General features: G+C 49.7%; 1 protein-coding gene across 1 annotated transcript in view; it reads right to left on the bottom strand.

Moving 5' to 3' along the window:
- Positions 1-21,107, bottom strand: part of LOC146805548 (uncharacterized) — a 766,323-nt gene that overhangs the window by 215,460 nt on the left and 529,756 nt on the right. The window contains exon 7 of the mRNA XM_085623807.1: positions 17,637-17,691. Coding sequence (XP_085479933.1) covers positions 17,637-17,691 — 55 coding nt within the window. The remainder of the gene's footprint in view (positions 1-17,636; positions 17,692-21,107) is intronic.

The following is a 21,107-nucleotide window of genomic DNA, read 5'->3' as shown; positions in this document are numbered from 1 at the left end:
CCTGAAGCAGGCCATGTGCAGTGCACCTATTCTGAAAAGTCCAGACTACTCCAAAGAGTTCATTGTCCAGACAGATGCTTCTGAGTTAGGTGTGAGAGCTGTTCTTTCACAACTGAATGTAGATGGTCAAGACCAGCCCATTGCTTTTATAAGTAGAAGGCTGACCCCTAGAGAGAAACGTTGGTCAGCTATTGAGAGGGAGGCCTTTGCTGTGGTTTGGGCCCTGAAGAAGCTGAGACCATACTTGTTTGGTACTCACTTCAAGATTCAGACAGACCATAAGCCCCTCTTGTGGCTAAATCAGATGAAGGGTGAAAATCCCAAACTTCTTAGGTGGTCCATTTCCCTACAGGGGATGGACTTCACAGTGGAACAGAGACCTGGGACTGACCATGCCAATGCAGATGGACTCTCCAGATATTTCCACTTAGAACATGAAGACTCAACTGGTCAAGGTTAGTTTAATGTCCCTAAGTTTGGGGGGGGTTGTGTAGGAGAGTGGGGTCTGCTTTCTATGTTCACCCCCACTTTTTGCTTTTGCTTTACTGGTTTTCGACTTAGATGTGGCTGTGGGCCTGCTAATCAGACCCACAGCCCTGCTGTTCTCTCTCTAAATTAATACTATGTACTTTAGGTGCATAACCCATTTGGATAGGATCACCTTATTGGCCCCTGTACAGTGTACCCTAGGTACCCAGGGCATAGGTGTACCCTAGGCCTACCAGGGGCTGCAGCATGTATTATGCCACCCCTGGCCTGGCCTTCCATTTTGACACAACTGGCTGATCACTCAGCTGGGGCAAGGTCGTGTAATCACCCCTTGCTTAGGTGTAGTATTCCTATACCTAACTTACATATAGACACATGTGTACCTATCAGTCACTCCTATGGCAGGCCTTAACAATCCTGGAGGCAGAGTGGTTGGTAACATGTGAGATGGGGCTCTAGCATGAGCTGAGCCTGTCTGCAGCTTTCGGAACCATGTCCTTATAGCTGTTCTATGATATAGCCTACCATATACTCTTAAAGTGCCTTATAATCTTAGACGGTTATGGTAACTATGGTTTGGCTTTATCGAAACATGTCGTGTAAGGTGTCTAACACTGTGGAATAATACCCCCATGCCATTTCTGGACATGAGAATATTATTCCCCCCTTCTAGAGGGAAAGACATGTTAAAATCATACTTCAACTGTTAGCCTCTGACCAAAGCCTCAGCATCACAAAATGGATGCTGCTGCCACGACACAAGTCTGACCTCCTGCAGCTGGGAGTGATCCCAGCCAGGGAGGCCTGGACAATAGGTTTCCTGCTTGGGGAGGTGCTAGCACCTCCCCAGACAGCCTGTAGTGTATTGGGGCAGGGTGGGCTGAAAGGAATGAGACATGCCTGGGGCACACAAGGTGTTCCTTGCATAGTCCAGTTCAAACCGGCGCTGGGGCACTCCAGCCCCAGCTCTGGCGCGAAACTGGACAAAGGGAAGTGGGTGTAACCACCCCCTCCCAGGTCCCACCCATAAGGCGTGACCTAGCAGGTATCCCAGCCCCCCAGATTAGTATAAGAGTGGTAGTTGGGCCTCAAGAGATTAGATTATCCTGAACCTGCAAAACTGAACAGAAACTCTGGACCTTCGACATTCGACGAAAGAAGAAGACTGAAGAATCTCCCTTGTAGCCAAGGAGTGGCTACCCTGTGCAAACAGGCACCATCAAGAGACTACCCTTTGCTTTGCGACCGTTCTACGAGGAACCGACTGCAGAGCCCGACCAGAGCCTTGACTTCCAGACTTCTCCGACCCTCATCCACATCTGCAGCAGAGCTGAGATCCGTGGAGGCGACGAGCGACGTGGGACCGGCTACCTGGAAAAAGTGGCTAGTAACTTACAGCGCAGCTTCTGAGGTACCCTCGAAGTTGTGCACCGGGGATTGAGAAGCCCCAACCCCAAGCACCATCTGCACCGAAGATCAGCCCCCCACACTCCACGAGTCCTGCGTGGGGCCCTTCAGCATTTTCCTGCTTGCCGCGTCTGTCCGGTTGCTTGCCCGCTGGCTAGTGGCCTCTGTGACGACGCACCCTGAAATCTTCTGCGCTGGTTTGGCTCCTCCAGACTGGCTCCCGCTTCTCTGCAAAGAAGAAGCACCCCAGACCTTCCTGGTCTGCACCAGAAGCAAGTCCTTCGTTCTTCGTGGGTTCCGCTTGCCAAGGCTTGGTGAGTCCTAGTCCAACTTCGACGCCGCCGACAGCAAGAGCCTTCGTGGGACAGCTCGCCTCCTGGTCCTGGTCGTCCTCGACGCTTCCTGGTCCTCCTGGCTGCAGCGACAAGCTTCACCTTCACCTGCAATCTTCACGACATCGCCTGGTTCCTTCCTGGTTCCACGTGGTCACTGGCTAGTGACCTTGACTCTGTCCCTTCTGCTTGCAGGTTTCCTTTCTTCTTGATCCCAGCCTTGGGATCCACCGGACACTCTTCACTGACTGCCTGTCAGCATCTTTCTTCAGGCATCCATAGGAGTCGACGACGAAAACGACGCATCTTCACCCCTATGCACCCGCAGCCTGTGGGCTAGGTAACTTGGGTACTCCGGTGCTCATCAGGATAGTGACTATCCTAGTGTCTAGTTTTCAAGTCTCAACTTCCTAGCTACTCCGGAAGTGTCCTAAATCTACCGTTTTCTAAACTGTACTATTGCTATTGACTTTTACGCATTACACGTGAGTGTTTCCACTCTGCACACGAATCCCGTGGGCCTCCCACTTCCTAACTAACGCTAGTGTAGTGTAGCCCCAGCGATTCCCTAGGCCTAGGCCTATTCTATTTCCGTGACAGTGGTTCTTATACCACTTACTTAGTATATGGTTTGCGTGGCCCCTAGGGCCTAACTGTATTACTTACCTGTGTGACTTAATGTATGCTTAAATAAGACTGTGTTGTACTTACCTCTAATCTCATAAAGAGTGCTGAGGGTTTGCTTAGAATAAATACACTTTATTTTATATATATATCTGTTGTGGTGTCCTTTCATTTGGTATTCAAGGGATTATATATGGTATCACAGCTGGCTTCACATGCCATTCAGAGTTTAGCCTAAGACTGCTCTTGTCCATGCTACCACTAGGATAGCTGGTCTATAAGGTTGACTTTACAACCAATCACCATAAGGGTATTTGGACTGATATAAGGTGTACACTAGAACTAGTGACATCATACATCAGGCCAACTTCTCACATTGGTGAGCAGCGGTTGGGATCTGAGCTTGCTGTTGTAATACCATTGTAATCTTGAGATACTGAATTGAAAGATCACACAGATATTGTCTAGGTACATATAACATAGATTATTATACTTAAGTCCTACTGGACTTTGTAGTTGTAGGTTGAAGGGAGTAACACACCCTGACTACAACTACTAGGGAGGTTTAGTAGATACAACTAGTGTAGGTAGGTGCACACACCACACCCTCACTAGATCATGTCTCTGAGAGGAGATCAAGTGGATGCTCTCTCAGGAGGATCAGGTCTGCAAAAGACCCCCTCTAGATATGATACCTTAACATTCCAGGAGATGAGACACTTGTGTACCTCCAGAGGAATAAAACAGGGTGCAAACCCTATCCTCCTTCAGTTAAGACAACTCCTAGAGGAGTATGACATTCTTAAGGCATCTCAGGCAGGTGCCCTAGGCACAGAGGAGGGTCTACCCACCACAGAGGAGTCAGAGGAGACTTCAGATGAAGAGGTAGACAGCCAGGGCCAAGTAGGAAGACTTAGCCAGGCTAACCTAAGTTTACATGGGAGTTTGCATGGGGTCCCCCCATACAGACCCACAAGTAGGCTTACACAGAGAAGCAGGAGGGACAGATCCCCTTCAAGGGAATCCATCCACTCCCATGTCTCTAACATCTCTAATGCTTCCTCTCACAGGGGAATGACTTCACCTGAGAGAAAGGAGCATGCAGCCAGAATGAGGGAGGCTAATCTGAGGATTCAGAGGGAAGAACTTGCCCTTGCCAAAGAGAAGCTTGCTCTGGCTAGAGAACAAAAGTTAAGTGGGTTAGAACCCACTGGTGGCAGCAACATTCCTAGAGATAGAGACAGGCACTATGATAATAGAAACCTGAGCAAGATTGTCCCTCCCTACAAGTGTGGGGATGACATCCACAAATGGATAACTGCTTTGGAGAGAGCTTGCAAAGTACAGCAGGTACCCCAAAGTCAGTGGGCAGCTATCTTGTGGCTCTCCTTCTCTGAGAAAGGAAGAGACAAGCTCCTCACAGTTAGTGATGAGGATGCAGATAATTACACTGTCCTGAAGAGTGCTCTGATTGATGGGTTTGGCCTAACCACTGAACAATACAGGTTGTTGTTCAGGGATACCCAGAAGACACAGACTCAGGACTGGACTGACTTTGTAGATTGTGCCACTAAGGCTCTGGAAGGCTGGCTAATGGGAAGTAAGGTTAAGGACTATACAGGATTGTATAATTTGATCATGAGAGAGCAAATACTTAACAACTGTCAAAACCAGCTATTGCATCAACACCTGATTGATTCTGATCTGACTTCTCCCCAAGAATTGGGAAAGAAGGCAGATAGATGGGTCAGGACTAGAGTTAAGCAGAAAAACCAGAACCAGGGTGGTGATCAGAAAAAGGCAGACCAGAAGGGTAATGAGCAGAAACAAAAAGACCAGAAGTCTTCACCAGGCCCCCAAAAGGCTCAGGGGGAGGGTGGTTCCAAAAAGGATAAAAAGAAAGATGGCCAAAAGAAACCATGGTGCAACTATTGTAAGTCCAACTCACATTGGTTTAGTGAGTGCACCAAAAAGGATAAGCCCCCAGCCACCATTGCCCCTAAGGCAACTGTACCCCCTAGTTCAGCTGTAAGTGGTGGTTCCCAGCAAAAGGGTGTAGTAGGGTTAACCCTGGGAACTGAGGAGGATTCTGGCCTAGTCAGAGTACCTACTCAGGCTGTTCTGATCTGTGATGGGGACTTAGCTTTGTCCTCTACTGTAGGCCCCAGTAACCTGGGCAAGTACAGACAGACACCTTTTATCAACCAAAGAATGGCTCAGGCCTACAGGGACACTGGAGCTAGTGTCACAATGGTGACACCTGCTTTTGTGGACCCTGGACAGATCATACTAGGTGAGAATTACCTAGTGACCAACGCTAGCAATGCCACTACCTCCCATAGTGTGGCTATTGTTAACTTCTCCTGGGGAGGGGTAACTGGCCTCAAGAAAGTTGTTGTTAGTTCAGACCTTCCTGTAGAGTGTTTACTGGGCAATGATCTTGAAACTTCAGTTTGGTCTGAAGTGGAGTATAGGACCCATGCAGAAATGCTGGGGATAGATGCACATGCCCTTGCTGTGACCAGGTCACAGGCCAAAAAGTGCACCACTGAACAACTGCTGGATCCTGAAACTATGGACCAGTCACAACCCAAGAGAAAGAGCAGTAGGGTTAAGGCTGTGCCTTCCCCCCTGCCTCAGGTGGTGGATCAGCCCTCCCAGGAGGATAATTCTGAGAGCCCTGAAGGAACTGTCCTAGAAGAACTTGAGCCTGATCAGGTTGAGTTTCTTGGGACAGGGGGACCCTCCAGGGCAGATCTGAGGCAGGCTCAATTAGACTGCCCCTCTCTTGAACCCCTCAGACAGCTGGCTGCTGCTGAGGCTGCAGGGAATGCTCAAGGTACCCATAGAGTGTATTGGGATGAAGGGCTACTGTATTCAGAGGCTAGAGACCCCAAGCCTGGTGCATCCAGGAGGTTGGTCATACCACTGAAGTTCAGAGGCTTCCTTCTTACCTTGGCCCATGATATTCCCCTTGCAGGACATCTAGGCCAGAACAAGACTTGGGACAGGCTTGTCCCTCACTTTCACTGGCCCCATATGTCAGAAGATACTAAGGAGTTTTGTCGCTCCTGTGTCACCTGCCAAGCCAGTGGCAAATCAGGTGGCACCACAAAGGCCCCCCTCATACCACTACCTGTGGTGGGGGTCCCCTTTGAAAGAGTGGGCATAGATATTGTAGGACCAATGGACCCACAAACAGCATCTGGGCACAGATTCATACTGGTGATAGTGGACCATGCCACCAGGTACCCAGAAGCAATTCCCCTGAGGACCACAACAGCTCCTGTTGTGGCAAGGGCCCTGCTTGGAGTATTCTCCAGAGTGGGCTTTCCAAAGGAGGTCATTTCTGACAGAGGTGCCAACTTCATGTCAGGAAACTTGACTGCAATGTGGAAGGAGTGTGGTGTTAACTACAAGTTCACCACACCCTATCACCCACAGTGCAATGGGCTTGTCGAGAGATTCAACAAGACCCTAAAGGGAATGATAAAAGGATTACCAGACAAGCTTAGGCGAAGATGGGACATCCTTTTACCCTGCCTTCTGTTTGCTTACAGAGAGGTCCCACAAAAGGGGGTTGGCTACAGCCCTTTTGAGCTTTTGTTTGGGCATCCTGTAAGAGGACCCCTGTGTTTGGTGAAAGAAGGATGGGAGAGACCTCTCAGACAACCCAAACTAGACATAGTGGATTATGTACTTGGTCTCCGCTCCAGGATGGCAGAGTATATGAAGAAGGCTTCTAAAAACCTTGAGGCAAGCCAAGAACTCCAAAAAGCTTGGCATGACCAAAAGGCTGTACTGACTGTTTACCAGCCAGGACAGAAAGTGTGGGTGTTGGAGCCAGTGGCCCCAGCAGCACTCCAAGACAAATGGTCTGGACCCCACACTATTGTTGAGAAAAAGGGAGAAGTCACCTACTTGGTGGACCTTGGGACTCCCAGAAGCCCCCACAGGGTGCTTCATGTCAACAGATTGAAGGCATATGTTGACAGGGCAGACATGGGGCTACTCATGGCTACAGATGAGGGGCAGGAGGAAGAGAGTGACCCTCTCCCAGACCTGTTGACTCAGAACCCTGATGATGGCTCAGTTGATGGTGTGATCTTTTCTGACAGCCTCACTGTCCATCAGCAACAGGACTGCAGACAGGTGCTGCAATCCTACAGACATATGTTCTCTCTGACCCCAAGTCAGACAAACTGGTGCACCCATGAGGTGGACACTGGTGACAGTCTGCCTGTGAAGAGTAAAATCTACAGGCAACCTGACCATGTCAGGGACTGCATAAAAGTTGAGGTACAAAAGATGTTGGAGCTGGGAGTCATTGAACCTTCAGAGAGCCCTTGGGCTAGTCCTGTAGTTCTTGTGCCAAAACCTCACACCCAAGATGGTAAGAGAGAGATGAGGTTTTGCGTGGACTACAGAGGTCTCAATGCTGTCACTAGGACAGATGCCCACCCAATACCTAGGGCAGATGAGCTCATTGACAGACTGGCAGCTGCTAAGTTTTTGAGCACATTTGACCTAACAGCAGGCTACTGGCAAATCAGACTAGCTGAGAGTGCAAAGGCCAAAACTGCTTTCTCGACCCCAGGAGGACATTATCAATTTGTGGTAATGCCCTTTGGTTTGGAGAATGCACCTGCCACTTTCCAAAGGTTGGTGAATCAAGTCCTTACTGGGTTGGATGATTATTGTGCAGCTTATCTTGATGATATTGCTGTCTTTAGCTCCACCTGGGAGGATCACCTGGTCCACCTGAGGAATGTTTTAGAGGCTCTGCAAAAGGCAGGCCTCCCTATCAGGGCCACTAAGTGCCAGATAGGGCAGAGCAAGGTTGTATACCTGGGCCACCTAGTTGGTGGGGGTCAGGTTCAACCACTGGAGAGCAAGATCCAGACCATAAAGGACTGGGCTCCTCCAACTACCTAGACTCAGGTCAGAGCTTTCTTGGGCCTGACTGGGTACTACAGAAAGTTTGTTAAGAACTATGGGTCCATAGTGACACCACTTAATGACTTGACCTCCAAGAAGATGCCAAAGAAAGTTCAGTGGACAGTAAGCTGTCAAAAAGCATTTGATGACCTGAAGCAGGCCATGTGCAGTGCACCTATTCCGAAAAGTCCAGACTACTCCAAAGAGTTCATTGTCCAGACAGATGCTTCTGAGTTAGGTGTGGGAGCTGTTCTTTCACAACTGAATGTAGATGGTCAAGACCAGCCCATTGCTTTTATAAGTAGAAGGCTGACCCCTAGAGAGAAACGTTGGTCAGCTATTGAGAGGGAGGCCTTTGCTGTGGTTTGGGCCCTGAAGAAGCTGAGGCCATACCTGTTTGGCACTCACTTCAAGATTCAGACAGACCATAAGCCCCTCTTGTGGCTAAATCAGATGAAGGGTGAAAATCCCAAACTTCTTAGGTGGTCCATTTCCCTATAGGGGATGGACTTCACAGTGGAACATAGACCTGGGACTGACCATGCCAATGCAGATGGACTCTCCAGATATTTCCACTTAGAACATGAAGACTCAACTGGTCAAGGTTAGTTTAATGTCCCTAAGTTTGGGGGGGGGGGGTTGTGTAGGAGAGTAGGGTCTGCTTTCTATGTTCACCCCCACTTTTTGCTTTTGCTTTACTGGTTTTCGACTTAGATGTGGCTGTGGGCCTGCTAATCAGACTCACAGCCCTGCTGTTCTCTCTCTAAATTAATACTATGTACTTTAGGTGCATAACCCATTTGGATAGGATCACCTTATTGGCCCCTGTACAGTGTATCCTAGGTACCCAGGGCATAGGTGTACCCTAGGCCTACCAGGGGCTGCAGCATGTATTATGCCACTCCTGGCCTGGCCTTCCATTCTGACACAACTGGCTGATCACTCAGCTGGGGCAAGGTCGTGTAATCACCCCTTGCTTAGATATAGTATATCTATATCTACCTTATATATAGACACATGTGTACCTATCAGCCACTCCTATGGCAGGCCTTACCAATCCTGGAGGCAGAGTGCTTGGTAACATGTGAGATGGTGCTCTAGCATGAGCTGAGCCTGTCTGCAGCTTTCGGAACCAAGTCCTTATAGCTGTTCTATGATATAGCCTACCATATACTCTTAAAGTGCCCTATAATCTTAGACGGTTATGGTAACTATGGTTTGGCTTTATCGAAACATGTCGTGTAAGGTGTCTAACACTGTGGAATAATACCCCCATACCATTTCTGGACATGAGGATATTATTCCCCCCTTCTAGAGGGAAAGACATGTTAAAATCATACTTCACTGTTAGCCTCTGACCAAAGCCTCAGCATCACAAAATGGATGCTGCTGCCACGGCACAAGTCTGACCTCCTGCAGCTGGGAGTGATCCCAGCCAGGGAGGCCTGGACAATAGGTTTCCTGCTTGGGGAGGTGCTAGCACCTCCCCAGACAGCCTTTAGTGTATTGGGGCAGGGTGGGCTGAAAGGAATGAGACATGCCTGGGGCACACAAGGTGTTCCTTGCATAGTCCAGTTCAAACCGGCGCTGGGGCACTCCAGCCCCAGCTCTGGCGCGAAACTGGACAAAGGGAAGTGGGTGTAACCACCCCCTCCCAGGTCCCACCCATAAGGCGTGACCTAGCAGGTATCCCAGCCCCCCAGATTAGTATAAGAGTGGGAGTTGGGCCTCAAGACTTTAGATTATCCTGAACCTGCAAAACTGAACAGAAACTCTGGACCTTCGACATTCGACGAGAGAAGAAGACTGAAGAATCTCCCTTGTAGCCAAGGAGTGGCTACCCTGTGCAAACAGGCACCATCAAGAGACTACCCTTTGCTTTGCCCACGTTCTACGAGGAACCGACTGCAGAGCCCGACCAGAGCCTTGACTTCCAGACTTCTCCGACCCTGATCCACATCCACAGCAAAGCTGAGATCTGTGGAGGCGACGAGCGACGTGGGACCGGCTACCTGGAAAAAGTGGCTAGTAACTTAAAGCGCAGCTTCTGAGGCACCCTCGAAGTTGTGAACCGGGGATTGAGAAGCCCCAACCCCAAGCACCATCTGCACCGAAGATCAGCCCCCCACACTCCACGAGTCCTGCGTGGGGCCCTTCTGCATTTTCCTGCTTGCCGCGTCTGTCCGGTTGCTTGCCCGCTGGCTAGTGGCCTTTGTGACGACGCACCCTGAAATCTTCTGCGCTGGTTTGGCTCCTCCAGACTGGCTCCCGCTTCTCTGCAAAGAAGAAGCACCCCAGACCTTCCTGGTCTGCACCAGAAGCAAGTCCTCCGTTCTTCGTGGGTTCCGCTTGCCAAGGCTTGGTGAGTCCTAGTCCAACTTCGACGCCGCCGACAGCAAGAGCCTTTGTGGGACAGCTCGCCTCCTGGTCCTGGTCGTCCTCGACGCTTCCTGGTCCTCCTGGCTGCAGCGACAAGCTTCACCTTCACCTGCAATCTTCACGACATCGCCTGGTTCCTTCCTGGTTCCACGTGGTCACTGGCTAGTGACCTTGACTCTGTCCCTTCTGCTTGCAGGTTTCCTCTCTTCTTGATCCCAGCCTTGGGATCCACCGGACACTCTTCACTGACTGCCTGTCAGCATCTTTCTTCAGGCATCCATAGGAGTCGACGACGAAAACGACGCATCTTCACCCCTATGCACCCGCAGCCTGTGGGCTAGGTAACTTGGGAACTCCGGTGCTTATCAGGATAGTGACTATCCTAGTGTCTAGTTTTCAAGTCTCAACTTCCTAGCTACTCCGGAAGTGTCCTAAATCTATCGTTTTCTAAACTGTACCATTGCTAGTGACTTTTACGCATTACGCGGGAGTGTTTCCACTCTGCACACGAATCCCGTGGGCCTCCCACTTCCTAACTAACGCTAGTGTAGTGTAGCCCCAGCGATTCCCTAGGCCTAGGCCTATTCTATTTCCGTGACAGTGGTTCTTATACCACTTACTTAGTGTATGGTTTGCGTGGCCCCTAGGGCCTAACTGTATTACTTACCTGTGTGACTTAATGTATGCTTAAATAAGACTGTGTTGTACTTACCTCTAATCTCATAAAGAGTGCTGAGGGTTTGACTAGAATAAATACACTTTATTTTATATATATATCTGTTGTGGTGTCCTTTCATTTGGTATTCAAGGGATTATATATGGTATCACAGCTGGCTTCACATGCCATTCAGAGTTTAGCCTAAGACTGCTCTTGTCCATGCTACCACTAGGATAGCTGGTCTATAAGGTTGACTTTACAACCAATCACCATAAGGGTATTTGGACTGATATAAGGTGTACACTAGAACTAGTGACATCATACATCAGGCCAACTTCTCACATAGGGTACACCTATGCCCTGGGTACCTAAGCTACACTGTACAGGGCCTCATAAGGTGATCCTTACCAATTGGGTTATGTACCTAAAGTACATAGTATGAATTTAGAGAGAGAACAGCTGGGCTGTGGGTCTGATTAGCAGGCCCACAGCCACATCTAAGTCGAAAACCAGTGAAGCAAAAGCAAAAAGTGGGGGTGACCATAGGAAGCAGACCCTACTCTCCTACACTCAGGAGGAACTTTACCAGCAAGGGCGTAGCAGATCTTGATGGTTAGGATGATCCATCTTGACAGAGTGCGCTTGTGCACAGCTTTGCCTTTAGAATGTCCAATATAGCCCACGAAGAGCTGATCAATCAAACGAAAATCCTTTGTTCTATCCAAATAAAAACTCACAGCTCTTTTAGGGTCCAATCGGTGAAGTCTCTCCTCCTCCTTAGAAGGGTGAGGGGGAGGATAAAATACAGGGAGAGTTATGGACTGGCCCAGATGACATGGAGTAACTACCTTAGGAAGGAAAGCAGCCCTGGTCCTCAGGACCATCCTTTCAGCATGTAAGGATAAAAACGGGGGTTTTGAACTAAGAGCTTGAAGCTTACTCACCCTCCTTGACGAGGTTATGGCTACAAGAAAGACCGTTTTAAAGGACAACAGCCTCAAAGGGCAGCTATGAAGGGGCTCAAAAGGTGACCCCATCAAAAAAGTCAAGACAAAATTAAGGTCCCACTGTGGCATCACAAAGGGAGTAGGTGGAAACCTGTTAGTAAGACCTTTGATAAATCTTAAAACAATAGGAGACTTAAATAATGACGGCTGATCTGGAAGACACAGAAAAGCCAAAAAGGCTGATAAATAGCCCTTAACCGTGGCCACAGCACAACCTTGCTGAGCCAAGGAAAGAGCAAACTGAAGCACATTTGAAAGATGGGCGTTCAAAGGGTCAATGGATCTCTCCCCACACCATTTTACAAACTTAGACCACCTGTAGGAGTAAATAGACTTGGTGGAGTGTCGCCTGGCCGATAAAATAACATCCACCACATCAGGCGGGAGAGAGAAAGAACTCAGGTTGCCCCGTTCAATCTCCAGGCATGAAGGTGCAGGCTCTGGAGGTGGGGGTGTAGAACCTGCCCCTCCGACTGCGAGAGGAGATCTGCCCTGAGAGGGAGACGGAGAGGAGGGTGCGATTAAAGGTGAAGTAGATCTGTGTAACACACCCTTCTCGGCCAATCCAAGGTGATCAATATAACTTGGGCTCGGTCTTGACGAATCTTCCTCAGAACCCGAGGAATCAAGGGTATGGGAGGAAACGCGTTAATGAGTTGAGAGCCCCAACTCAATTGAAACGCGTCCCCCAACGCCCCGTGCATCGGAAACTGGAGAATGCAGAATGACGGGCAATTCGCGTTCTCGAGAGTAGCAAAAAGGTCCACCCGAGGAGTCCCCCACGCCCGAAGACATGCTGAACTACCTCTGGATGAAGCCTCCACTCGTGGTCAGCGGAAAACTGACGACTGAGACTGTCCGCACGTACGTTCAGCACCCCGGCCAGATGATTCACCATCAAGCAAATCCGATGGTCCTGAGCCCAAGACCAGAGTCGCAAAGCCTCTCTGCAGAGACGGTACGACCCCACTCCTCCCTTCTTGTTGACATACCACATTGCGGTAGTGTTGTCTGTCAGGACTTGTACCGACTGACCGCGAAGGGAAGGGAGGAAGGCCTTGAGCGCCAAACGTATCGCCCGCAATTCTAGAAGATTGATATGAGACAATCTTTCCTCTGGAGACCAAAGACCCTTGATCTTCAGATCCCCCAGATGAGCACCCCACCCCAGGGTGGAGGCATCCGATATAACTGTGGCCACCATTGGAGGAAGATGAAAGGGCTTTCCTTGAGACAGTTTGCCCTCCACGCTCCACCAAGACAGATCCGCTGCAGCTTCTCTGGAGATCCTGATCGACTTCCTGAGATCTCCGTTGTGCTGATACCACTGCCTGCAGAGACACCACTGGAGTGACATCATGTGCCAGCGTGCATGGTTGACCAACAGAATGCAGGAAGCGAACAGACCGAGCAGGCGAAGGACCTTCAGAACTGGATCAACCGCTACATTGTGGAATAAAGGGATCAGAATTCTTTGTGGAGGAAGAAATGCTTGACACACAGTAGTGTCCAGTACCGCCCCTATGAACAGGTTGCGTTGAGAGGGTACCAGGTGAGATTTGGGCACATTGATCGAAAAACCCAAGTCGAATGACAGCTGAGATGTTACCTGCAGATGACGTTGCACCATCTCTGGGGACCCTGCTTTCAGAAGCCAGTCGTCCAGGTAGGGAAAAACCGGAATCCCCGACCTCCTGAGATGGGCAGCCACCACCGCCATCACCTTGGTGAAGACTCGAGGTGCAGTAGTAAGATCAAACGGGAGAACCGCAAACTGGTAGTGTTGCGACCCATCCGTAAAACGGAGATACTTCCTGTGCGACTTCAAGATTGGAATGTGGAAATACGCATCCTGCAAGTCGATCAACACCATCCAGTCTTCTTGCTGCAACGCTTGAAGAACCTGTGCAAGGGTTAGCATCTTGAATTTCTCCTGTTTCAGGTAAAAGTTCAAGACTCTGAGGTCCAGGATTGGATGCAATCTGCTGTCCTTTTTGGGAATAAGGAAATACCGGGAGTAGCATACCTGACCCCTTTCCTGCTCCGGAACCACCTCTATCGCACCTTTTTGTAGCAATGCAATAACCTCCTTCTGCAGAAGAAGCAGATGGTCCTCTGAGCAAAAACCTTGGCAAGGAGGGTAAGGGGGAGGAAATTCCCGAAAGGGAAGGGCATACCCCTTCTCCACAAGGTTTAAAACCCAAAGGTCCGTCCTGGCGGATTTCAAACCTCGTAGAAAGTGGGACACCCGACTCCCAACAGGCCTCACATGATCCAGGACGGGGGATGTAGGGCTGCTTCCCTGTAGTTTCATTGGGAGCAGAGGAGGCTGAAGAGGAGGAGGGATTGCGACCAGAACCACGGCGACCCCTTTGTCTTCCTCTATATGATCTATAGAGAGGATTTTGGTGCTGCTGTTGCTGCTATTGCTGAGGCTGACAGAAGGAACAAAAGCATGACCTCCCAAATCCTCTATACTTCCTGAAGTCAAATCCATTTGACTGCGTCTGCAAACCTAAAGATTTCGCAGTAGCCCTGCTATCTTTAAATCTCTGCAGGGCGGAATCCGCTTTTTCCCCAAAAATCTTTTCCCCATCAAAGGGTAAGTCGACCAAGGTGGCCTGAACATCAGAAGAGAAGCTGGAAGAACGAAGCCAAGCCTGCCTTCTAGTGGCTATAGAAGATCCCATAATCCTAGCCACAGAATCAGCCGTATCTAGGCCTAGCGGCAGCTTGAGTGTCTACATCAACCTCCATAAAAGAGCCCTTTTCCTCATCACGCAGTTTAGGTGCTAACTGCTTCACGGAGTCCATCAATGCATGAACGTAGCGGCCCAATAAGCAAGTGGCATTCATAGATTTAAGCACCATACTTCCCGACGGACGAGAAACCGCAGGTGAAGAAAGCGGCTTGCGCCAAACGTCCATAACAGGCTCTAAGATAGCCTCATTAAAAGGCAACAAAGGCTCAACGATTGAAGAAGGTGAGTGAAGGACTTCAGTCAAAAGGTTTGGCTTGTATTCTGCAGAAGGCAACTGTAAGTCCAACAACTCTGCAGCCTTCCTGATGACCATATGGTATGGAGCCAACTCTTGAGGAGGAAACGACCTGGAAGAAGAATGCTCCCATTCAGGAGTAGTGTCCAACCCACCTGCCTCCTGAATGCCCTCAAATTCGTCAGAGGAGTCGCCCACTTCACCTTCCTCCACCTCCTCTGCCCGATATTGCTCTTCCTCTATAATCCTCTGAGCCTCTCTTCGAGAGCGAATCCGAGGACACGGCGTCGGCGGCACCGTACGCGGAGTCGGCGGCACCGAACGAGGAGTCGGCGGCGCCGGAGGAGTCGGCGGCCTCAGACACAGAGCAGATGGAGTCGGCGCCGGCGTCGAGGGAAGCTCCGATGAAGGCAAGCTATCCAGTCGAGGCCGGGAGGAAGGCTCTCCAGACGGCGCCGGGAACTGCCATGATGGACCAGAAGGTGCGCCGGATGGGAAAGCAGCTCTTTGGAAAACCCCATACATTGCATTAAGGAAATGCGTCGGATCCGCACCCGGAGTCGGAAAATGCGGGTATGGGTTAGAACCTGAATCCGTTCGAGGAGTAGCTGGAGCCGGAGCCAAATTATCCTCTACTGGAGCCGCAGGTTCACCTTCTGGCACTGGCGAAAGATCAACAGCCTGCTCTGGCTCGGCGTCGGAAGCTGGAGAATCCACCGGCGCCGGAGACTGCGCCGGAGTCAACTTAGGCGAATCTAACTTCTCTGGAGAAGCACGAGGAGAAGGGGAAGGCGAAGGAGAGACAAATTCCTTACTTCGACGTCGAGGCGATGGCGACCTTGAAGCCCTACTCTTCGACGATCGGTGCCGAGAGCTATGCTTCCTCTTCTTTTTGTGTCTTCCCGACTTCGAGGAGTGCGAAGTCGACGACTCCGGCTTCGACTTGTCTTTTTTCCTACCTCTGCTCTCCTTTTTCACCTTAGCCATAAAAAGCTTTGCTTCTCTCTCCTTCAGTGCCTTGGGATTCATTTTCCTACAGCAGGAATAGTCCTCCACATCATGGTCCGATGAAAGACACCATAAGCAGTCTTCGGGGGGGTCAGTGATGGACATGTGACCCCCACATTCCCTACACGGCTTGAATCCTGACTTTCTCGTCGAAGACATGATAAATCCAGAAACAGTAACTCACAAGGAGACTAAAAAGTAACAGGAGAGTGCTGGAAATCCGTTACGCGTTGACGGCGCAGAAAAAAGGGAACTGACGTCATCACGCCGACGTGGCTCTCTTATGGCTCTCTTATGGCTCCGGTGACGTCATACGGAGTCGCGAGCGGAGCTGAGGTATTATGACGTCCACGTCGGCGTGGAGAGCTGGGGAAAAAATTCTGTGGAATGCTGGCGCAGGGTATATTCACAAGGTGAGGAATCCACTGGCAGATGTATCCATCAGAATGGCAGGGACATAGTGCACAATCAGTCAAAGTGCATCAGATATCAGGCATACAGCGGCGGGGGTAACCATGCAAAAAGGGGCACTTTCCTACAGTATTTCTTTGGTCTTAGGTGCAGAGTGTTCTTTAGGTAGGAGGCAGAGGCAGAAGCAACAGTAATGGTGGAGCCAGCACTGAGGGTGTTGGGGGACAATGGCGCCCTATGTGCCATCAGCATCAGGGCTACATGAATGTCAACTAGTAGAAGATTCAGCCTAGGAATCAGCACCAGGAAGCCTACAAACAGCACAGGAGGCACTTCGAGAGTAGCTGAGGGGACAAATGGCACTGATTGAAGATTCACAGGTGGTACCCCAAACAGAGCCCCAAAAGGTCCCACAGGGACAGAAGGCACTCCAGACGGGACTGCGAAAAAACAAAATAGTTCCAGCATTGCATGCAGGAAGAAACCTGGATAGGCACCCAGCACCTGGAACTCAGGTAAAGTCTTATGTAGTGTTGGTGTGCTCTCCAGGAAAGCCAGAGCAAGAGCAGGGGCCTGCCATAACTAGAGGTGGCTTCACTTATGTAGCTTCCCAGAGGGAATGATCTTTGCTAAATCTGGCCTGTGACGATGATTCCCCAGGCGGAGAAGATTGGGTAGCTTAGTTCTTGAAGAAGAGTGATGTTATGATGATGAGACCAAATGTCACTCTTCTTATGCCTTCTTCTTTCTTCTTTAGAAAACTTTGAAAATGGAAAGGGCCAAGACTAACAACTTGACCTAGAGTGCGCGATGAGCCCTATGCTTGTTGAAGGTCATGAACAGCTGAGCTTCACGCTCCTTCATGGCCTATGGATGCATGTTTCAACAAAGTTCTCAAGACCTTGAGGTATACCCCAAGCACCACAAGCAAACATGGTGCATATCAGTGATCGACATTTACTCATCACAATTGTGAGAGGGTTTAAACCCATACTTTTGAGGATGTGAATATACCTAATCACTGTGCTTGTTCTTTTGACAAGTTTCTCTGAGGAGAATGTGAAAGACGATTAGAGAGATCCCCAGATATGAGTCAAAGGGTACAAAAAAATGGAAATGACGTCAATGCCTTGGAGTGGATCCTTTAAGGCTGCATCACCATGGCCTCACTTCCACTGTTGAGATGGAGTCAATGACGCCTACAGCAGCAGGATAGTTTTAAAAGTTTCCATATCCAGCCTGACACCTGCAGACATTCCGCAGGTGAGGAATCTGCAGGAAGAAGTACCCATCATAAATTGTGAGTCAATAATAAATTAACACATTTTTTACAGTAAGTGAATAAAATGACTGTTAAATATGCAAGTAATAGATTACCACACCTACCCATTTTACTAACTTTGCCTGTCTGTTCCTCTGGATGAATTAATGGTATTTTGTTCTATAGGAAAAAAAGAAGAAGTAAAGCAGATACATGAGGAATATAAGGTTTGCAAACATTCTATTGTTGTCTTTGAAAAATAAAAATGAGTAAGAAGTTTTCTAAAACTTTCACTGTTACCATTAATCACTGCTAATGGTGGAAAAGTATCGCCATTGTAGGGCTCAGCAAAATCCCCAAAATTACATAGCTGCATGATAACATAATAACATACATAATAATCTCACAAAATTTTGGAAAATTGTTGTATGTGAATTGGTAATGTTTTGTCATTTTGTAGTTGTGCACTTTTGTTTAACTTTCACCCACAGAAGACAAGTTTGAGTGAAACGTCTTGTAGGAGACATTTCTCCTCAAACTAATCTTTTTCTTGATTTACAAGCCTGTGTGCTGCCGAAAGCACAAGTTACTTACCTTCGGTAATGATATATCTGTAAGAAACATTCATTAGTTATAGATTCCTTACCTTATAATTACCCCCAGGCATCAGACTGTATCCGGAAAGTTTTTTCATCAGCAGTACCTCTGCGCGTCGGAAGGTGGCGTTGGTTGGCTCCGGGTTCGTCATCGGCGTCGGGGTCGCCGGGATGACGTTGCGGCAGCTACTTAGACGCCTCCCTCGCGCGCTGACGTCAGTTCTGTACACGACTTTCCGCGCCAGAAACGCAGAGCCACGCAAGACACTGACCATTGGTGCACAAAACTAGGGCCCTGAAAAGATGTCCTTAACCCTAGAAATTAGTTCGCAGAACGGGGAGGATGGGTGGGGCGGTAAGGAATCTAACTAACCAATGTTTCTTACAGATATATCGTTACCGAAGGTAAGTAACTTGTGCATCTGAAAGAAACACGTTAGTTAGATTCCTTACCTTAGAATAGATACCCCAGCAATACCAACCCCGGTGGTGGTTCTGTGAACCAAGATCACACCAGGAAGTCGTAGAGAACGGAACGGCCAAAGAAGCCGTCTCTCCGGACTTGGCTGTCCAGGCTGTAGTGCTTGGCAAACATGTGCAGCGAGGCCCACGTTGCTGCCTGACAAATGTCCTGCAGAGGGACTCCCCGTCCCAATGCAGTAGTAACCACTGTGGCCCGATTGGAATGGGCCCTCAGCCCCACAGGAGGATCCTTCTTAGCCAAGGACCTTAATGCACAAAACAACCCACCGAGAGATGGTTCACTTGTGCACTGCCCGCCCCTTCTTAGCGCCCACGTAGCCAACGAAGAGTTGGTCGTCCACCCGGAACTGTTTTGTGCGATCCAGATAGAAGGAGAGCGCACGTTTTGGGTCCAGGCGGTGGAGCCTCTCTTCCTCTTTCGAGGGATGCGGAGGTGGAATGAAGGTGGGTAAGGTAATGGACTGCCCGATGTGAAAGGCAGTAACCACCTTAGGAAGAAAAGAAGGGCGAGTCCTTAGAACAACCTTGTCCTGATGGACAGAGAGGAAAGGAGGTTTAGAAGAAAGAGCCTGGAGCTCACTCACTCTTCTGGCAGAGGTGATGGCAACCAGGAAAGCAGTCTTTAGAGTCAGAAGACGAAGAGGACAGTTATGAAGTGGCTCAAAGGGAGTGCATATCAGATAAGTTAACACCAGATTCAAGTCCCACTGAGGCATTACAAAGGGAACAGGAGGAAACATGTGAGTAATGCCTTTTTAAGAATCTACTTACAACAGAGGACTTGAAAAAGAAGGTTGATCAGGAAGCCTCAAGAAGCCTGAAACAGCTGAAAGATATCCCTTGATGGTGCCCAGGGCAGAGCCCTGCTGGGCCAGGGAGAGAAGAAAGAGGACAACCTCAGAAAGAGGGGCAGAAAGGGGCTCCACAGCCTGTGCTGTGCACCATGCCATAAATTTGTTCCACCTGCAGGCGTATAACGTTTTAGTGGAGGGACGCCTGGCTGCCAGAATGACATCACAGACTTCAGGAGGCAGGTCAAATGGCATCAACTGTAGGCCTGGGCCAAAATTCCGTTCCGTTCGCGGAAATTGAGATAATTTGGCATTTTCGCGTTCCGCGGAAGGCGCGAAAATGTCAAAATTTCCGCATTCCGCAGCTTAGCGATAATTTGTTTCTTGCTCGCGCTGTAAAATAATATATTCTCGCGTGCACGCGATCGCCTTACCTGAATCCCCACGTTCGCCGACAAGTTTTCCCGATCCGGTCGCGTTCTCCACGAGATGTTGGATTGTTGGTAGCCATTTGCGCTGTCTCGCGACAGTTTGCGCCCGCAGTAACGTCATGCGTCGCGCGATTACGTCTTTCTTCTCGCGATCATGCACTGCGAGACAAGTGAAAACAAGATGGCCGTCCCCGCGAGCAACCGCATGGGTAAGTTGGCGAGCCAAGACCACGCAGAAAATACCGGGAACGGCCGGGAAAAAAACTTTCGCATCTTCGCGATATTTACGCGTGTTTGCGGAGATTTTAAACATTTTCGTGATAATTTGCGAAAGTGTATTTCGTAAATTCCGCCCACCCCTAATCAACTGCCACCGCTCAATTTCCATGCATGGAGGTGGAGGCTGGACAGGTTCGGGTGGAGGACCGTCCCCTGCTGCTGCGACAGAAGGTCCTCCTGAAGAGGCAGTTGAATCGGGGGATCGATTGACAGACTGAGTAGCTCGGGATACCAGTATCCTTGTGCCCAATCCGGAACCACAAGGATGACTTGGGCCCGGTTGTGCCTGATCTTCTTCAGCACTCTGGGCAGAAGTGGTATAGGCGGAAAGGCGTACAACAGACCGGAACTCCACTCGGCGAGCAAGTGCCGCCTTGGAAATTCCAACGTGCAGAATTGCTGACATTGCGCGTTCTCTTCGGTGGTGAATAGATCTAATCAAGGCTCCGCCCACTATTGGAAAAGAACTTGCACCACTTCTGAGTTAAGATGCCATTCGTGATCCATCATGCACCTGCGACTAAGTTCATCTGCCCTGGCGTTCAGAGAACCAGCCAGGTTGTTGAACCACCAAGGAAATGCCTTGATGTTCCAGCCATGTCCAGAGGCGAAGGGCCTCCTGACATAGGGTCCACGACCCCACCCCGCCCTGTTTGTTGCAATCCCACATAGCGGTGGTGTTGTCCGTGAACACCTGCACTACTCTTCCCCAGACAGAGGGAAGGAATGCCTTCAGTGCAAGACGAATCGCCCGGAGTTCCAGGAGGTTGATGTGAAGCCCGGACTCCGCCAGAGACCAGAGGCCTCTGATCTCCGCCTCACCCATGTGGCTTCCCCATCCCTGAAGGGAGGCATCCGTCACCACATTGTGGTCGGGTTGGGGAAGGGAGAGGGATCTGCCACTGACCCAATCTTAGTTCGTGAGCCACCACTGCAGTTGTTGAGCAGTGCCCTCCTTGATCTGAATGTAGTCAGACAGCATGCCCCGATGCTGTGCCCACTGGAACTTCAGATCC

The sequence above is a fragment of the Triturus cristatus genome, chromosome 8, assembly GCF_964204655.1.
Source record: "Triturus cristatus chromosome 8, aTriCri1.1, whole genome shotgun sequence".
In the NCBI taxonomy this organism is placed as follows: domain Eukaryota; kingdom Metazoa; phylum Chordata; class Amphibia; order Caudata; family Salamandridae; genus Triturus; species Triturus cristatus.
This window is presented reverse-complemented; position numbering and strand designations above follow the sequence as displayed.